The sequence below is a fragment of the Dipodomys ordii genome, unplaced genomic scaffold (genome assembly GCF_000151885.1).
Source record: "Dipodomys ordii isolate 6190 unplaced genomic scaffold, Dord_2.0 Scaffold27, whole genome shotgun sequence".
Classification (NCBI taxonomy): Eukaryota; Metazoa; Chordata; class Mammalia; order Rodentia; family Heteromyidae; genus Dipodomys; species Dipodomys ordii.
The window spans coordinates 3,040,814-3,045,077 of NW_012267243.1; the positions used below are offsets into that span (position 1 = coordinate 3,040,814).

The 4,264-nt window shown below is 43.7% G+C and overlaps 1 protein-coding gene across 1 annotated transcript in view; it reads left to right on the plus strand.

The window, feature by feature from the left end:
* Nucleotides 1–4,004: 4,004 nt before the first annotated feature.
* The window catches only part of Shcbp1l (SHC SH2-domain binding protein 1-like), a 22,318-nt gene continuing 22,058 nt past the window's right edge, over nt 4,005–4,264 (plus strand). Inside the window, exon 1 of the mRNA XM_013015509.1 lies at nt 4,005–4,068. Coding sequence (XP_012870963.1) covers nt 4,005–4,068 — 64 coding nt within the window. The remainder of the gene's footprint in view (nt 4,069–4,264) is intronic.

The following is a 4,264-nucleotide window of genomic DNA, read 5'->3' on the forward strand; positions in this document are numbered from 1 at the left end:
CTGAGTAGCTAGGATTACAGGCATGAGCCACCAGCAGCGCCCAGCACGTTCCCAACTTTTTACCTGAGACCCTCTTAAGTGTCATCTCACCAGTAAACTCCCCCTTCCACTTCCGGATCTGGTTGATTACACTCCATCCCCTCACACAGCCCTGTCAAGTGGACTGTTTGTGTTCTGACCTTGAGCTCTTCCTCTAGATGATAAGGAAATGTCAAGAAATTCTGGGTAAGTCTGGGCAGATCTCTGAAATGTCAGCCATTTATCTATTTGGGGTTTAGCCTGCAACCAACTGTTCTTACTTATATGTACTTAGCTTTTTTCTTCCAAAGCAGTGGGGAAATACTGTGGAGCATTATATGCTCAGGGACTCAGGGTTAAAAGTGTTTATAAACTTACATTTGCATCACCATGAGCTGGGAAGCAAGTTTTGATCAGAAATATTTTTCAGTTAATAAAGGCCTTGTGCTGGTGGCTGTCACCTGTAAGCTACTCAGAGAAGGCTGAGATCTGAGAATCATGGTCCAAAGCCAGCTTGTGCAGGAAAGTCCCTGAGACTCTTATTTCCAGTTAACTAGAAAAAAGCTGAAAGTGGGGCTGTGGCTCAAGTGGTAGAGCACTAGCCATAAGCTCAAGAATAGCACACAGGCCCTGAGTTCAGGCCCCAGGACTGGCACCCAGTATAATTCTAACATTTACAGGGTCTGTGGAAGGGAAGAGGACACGGGGAGTATAACATCTTAGGAGTTTGGGAAGTTTTGTGAAGTAGTAGTCTTTCAAAGGATTATGAAATCAAGTTGTTCTTCCTGGCTCTTATTGATTTATTGGCAAAAGACAAAGGAAGCCTGTGTGCTTAATCAGCAATTGAAAGAAAAATATTAAAGCCAGAGACACACATGGAAAGACTCATTTCCTGCTGAAGGGTAGAAAAACTGGGTTCAAAGGTTTTAGAAAGACAACAGTTTTAAGACAGGTGCTGATGGCCTGTAATCCCAGCTACTCAGGAGGCGGAGATCTGAGAACTGCAGCACAAAGATAGCTCAGGCAGGAAAATCTGTGAGACTCATCTCCAGTTAGCCAACAAAAGCCAGAAGTGGGTTTTTATTATCTGATAATGTAACTAATAAATTAATGCTTTGGGGAAAACAATTCGGCTATATAGGACTGTGAGTAAAATCTAGTAATACATCTTGTGTGTGTGTGTGTGTGCACGTGTGCCAATCTTGGAAATGGAACACAGGGCCTCATACACTTGCTTAGTCTTTTCACTCATAGGTGGTGCTGTACCACTGGAGCTACATTTTCACTTTTGGCATTTTGGTAATTAACTGGAGATCATAGTCTATGGGACTTTTCTGCCTAGATTGGCTTTGAACGACTATTCTGAGCCTCCTATCTAAGATTACAGGCATGAGTCACTAGCACTCAGTTTACAATCCAATCTTGTAGAATCTTGATTGTATAATCCAATTTTCCCTTAGGGGAAAATCCAAACTACTGGTAAAAATTTATGCACAGATATCTAAAATGACACATACATATATAATTTAATAAATTACTGTTACCCAAGCATGTGGAAATATAAAGATGTACAAATTAGATCCACACAAGGAAAGCATATGTAACTACTGAATATTATGTGTTAAGTGGTTTCTAACATAAAATGATTACATGTTAAACTAAAAATTAAAATAAAATGTACTATTTTCTAACTTTATAACAATGTGATTTAAAAAAACAACACTGAGCCGGGTGCCAGTGGCTCAAGCCTGTAATCAGGAGGCTGAGAACTGAGGATCACAGTTCAAAGCCAGCCCAGGCAGTAACATCTGTGAGACTCTTTTCTACACACACACACACACACACACACACACACACACACACCACTGAGGGCTGGGAAGGTGGCTCAGTGGTAGAGAGCTTGCCTTGCATGCATGAGGCCCTGGGTTTGATTCCTCAGCACCACATAAGCAGAAAAAGCCAGAAGTTGAGCTGTGGCTTAAGTGGTAGAGAGCTAGCTTTGAGCTGAAGAACTGAGAGACAGCTTGCGCCTAGGCCCAGAGTTCAGGCCCCATGACCAACAAAAACCAAACAAACAAACAACACAGAAAGAAAACGTCCCCAAATCGAATAGTATTGTTCAGTATTGGCACATAGCCAATTTGTTTTTCTCTTTCATGTTACCTTTTCTGCAGACAGCCACATTGGCTCAGGATAGTTTTTTTATTACCTTTTGCTTTCATCATGAATAAAATACAAAAAAATAACTTTCAAAAGACTCAATTATCATTTCTTCTGAGAAGAAAGGGACTTTTCTTCCACAATGTGAATTTAAAACATAAATACAATAAGCCAGGCACAGGTGGCTCATGCCCACAATCCTAGCTACTTGGATGATTGAAATCTGAGGATCACAACTCCAAACTACCTGAGCAAAAAGTTCAGTAGATTCCGTCTCCAAAGTAACTAGCCAAAAGCAAGGCTGAAGACATGGCTAAAGTGTATAGCATCAACTCAGCAAATGCAAGGCCCTAAGTTCAAACCCAAGGACATCAATATAATAACAATAACAATAATAATAATAAATATAATTGTTACTGGGTGCTGGTGGCTCTCATCTGTAATCCTAGCTACTCAGGAGGCTGAGATCTGAGAATCATAAATTTCACAGGTGTGTGTGTGTGTGTGTTGGGGCTTGAACTAATGGCTTGGGTGCTGTCTCTGAGCTTCTTTGCTCAGGACTACTGCTCTACCACTTAAGCCACAGCTCTGCTTCTGGCCTTTGGGTGGTTAATTGGAGATAAGAGTCTCTTGGACTTTCCTGTCAGGGCTGGCTTTGAACTAAGATCTTCAGATCTCAGCCTCCTGAGTAACTAGGATTACAGGCATGAGCATGTTTTAAGAAACAATAGACTAATAGATTTTGATTTGGTTAAATGAAATCTCTATACTTATAAGGGCATCATTTTAAAGCAAGTGCAGGACTTCTGAGAAAAGAGAATGAAGAGTGAAAACATGATGCGTGTGTTACTTCTTGAACTGCAGTAACATGATAGTCATACTAATGTTTTCCTCAAAACGAGCGCAGAATTTAACACAGTGTCCTTCCAGATGTCCAGGAAGGGAAGCAGGTGTTTTCCCAAGGCTCTTCCCCTTGGAAGCTGCCCGCCCTGGGGCAGACTTCACCACTAGACTGTAAACAAATGCTGTTCCAACTGGCTCAATGGACATTCAATAACTGGATGCCAGAAATGATCTCTGTTCTTCAAAATGTGTTGGGCAGACTTTCACTGTGAAAATATTCATGGCCTGTACACATTACTCCCACTGGAAATTTGTGTCCAATTTAACAGTTACATAATGCAATTTTTTTATTTTTTATTTTTGCTAGTCCTGGGCTTGAACTCAGGACCCAGACCCTGAGCTTTTTTGCTCAAGTCTAACTCAGGACCCAGACCCTGAGCTTTTTTGCTCAAGTCTAATGCTCTACTATTTGAGCCACAGTTCTACTTCTGGTATTTCAGTGGTTAATTGCAGTTATGAGTCTCAACAGACTTTTCTGCCCAGGCTGGTTTGAACTCCAGTGCTCAGATCTCAGCTTCCTGAGTAGCTAGGATTTACAAGCATTAGCCAGTAGCACCCAGCTACTGTAATCTCTTTTCTCTTTTTCGTTTTTGCCAGTGCTGGGACTTGAATTCCGAGCCTGGGCACTGCCCCCGGGCTTCATTTGCTCAAGTAGCACCCTATCACTTGAGCCACCGCACCACTTCCAGCTTTTTCTGTGTATATGGTACTGAGGAATTGAACCCAGGGCTTCATGCATGCGAGGCAAGCACTCTCCACTGAGCCACCTTCCCAGCCCCTAATGTAATCTTTTATGTGAGAATTCTGATCAACTCAACCGAGACCAGACAGGCCAACAACCTGCCTGACAACGCTCAGCCTTGACACACAGTGAAGGAACCATTTAAAACCTAAAGGAAGTTGAGCTGGGGAGCCATGGGACCATGCGGGGTTACCTGGGGTCCAGGCGCGTGGAAGTGCGCGTGCTTGCGTGTGGTGTAGGGTCAGGTCAGTGTTGTGCATGACACATGCTTATCGTGGGGTCCTGGTGACCCGCGGCCTGGCGAGAGGGGGTAGCAATCACCCCGAAACCCATGCGGACCCCAGAAAATACTCTTTGGGAGGGAATTCAGTGGCGGGAGGTGCGGGGGCCGCGGGTGGGGTGAGGGAGGGTCCCCGGGCACCGCCAGCGCGGGGGGGAGGG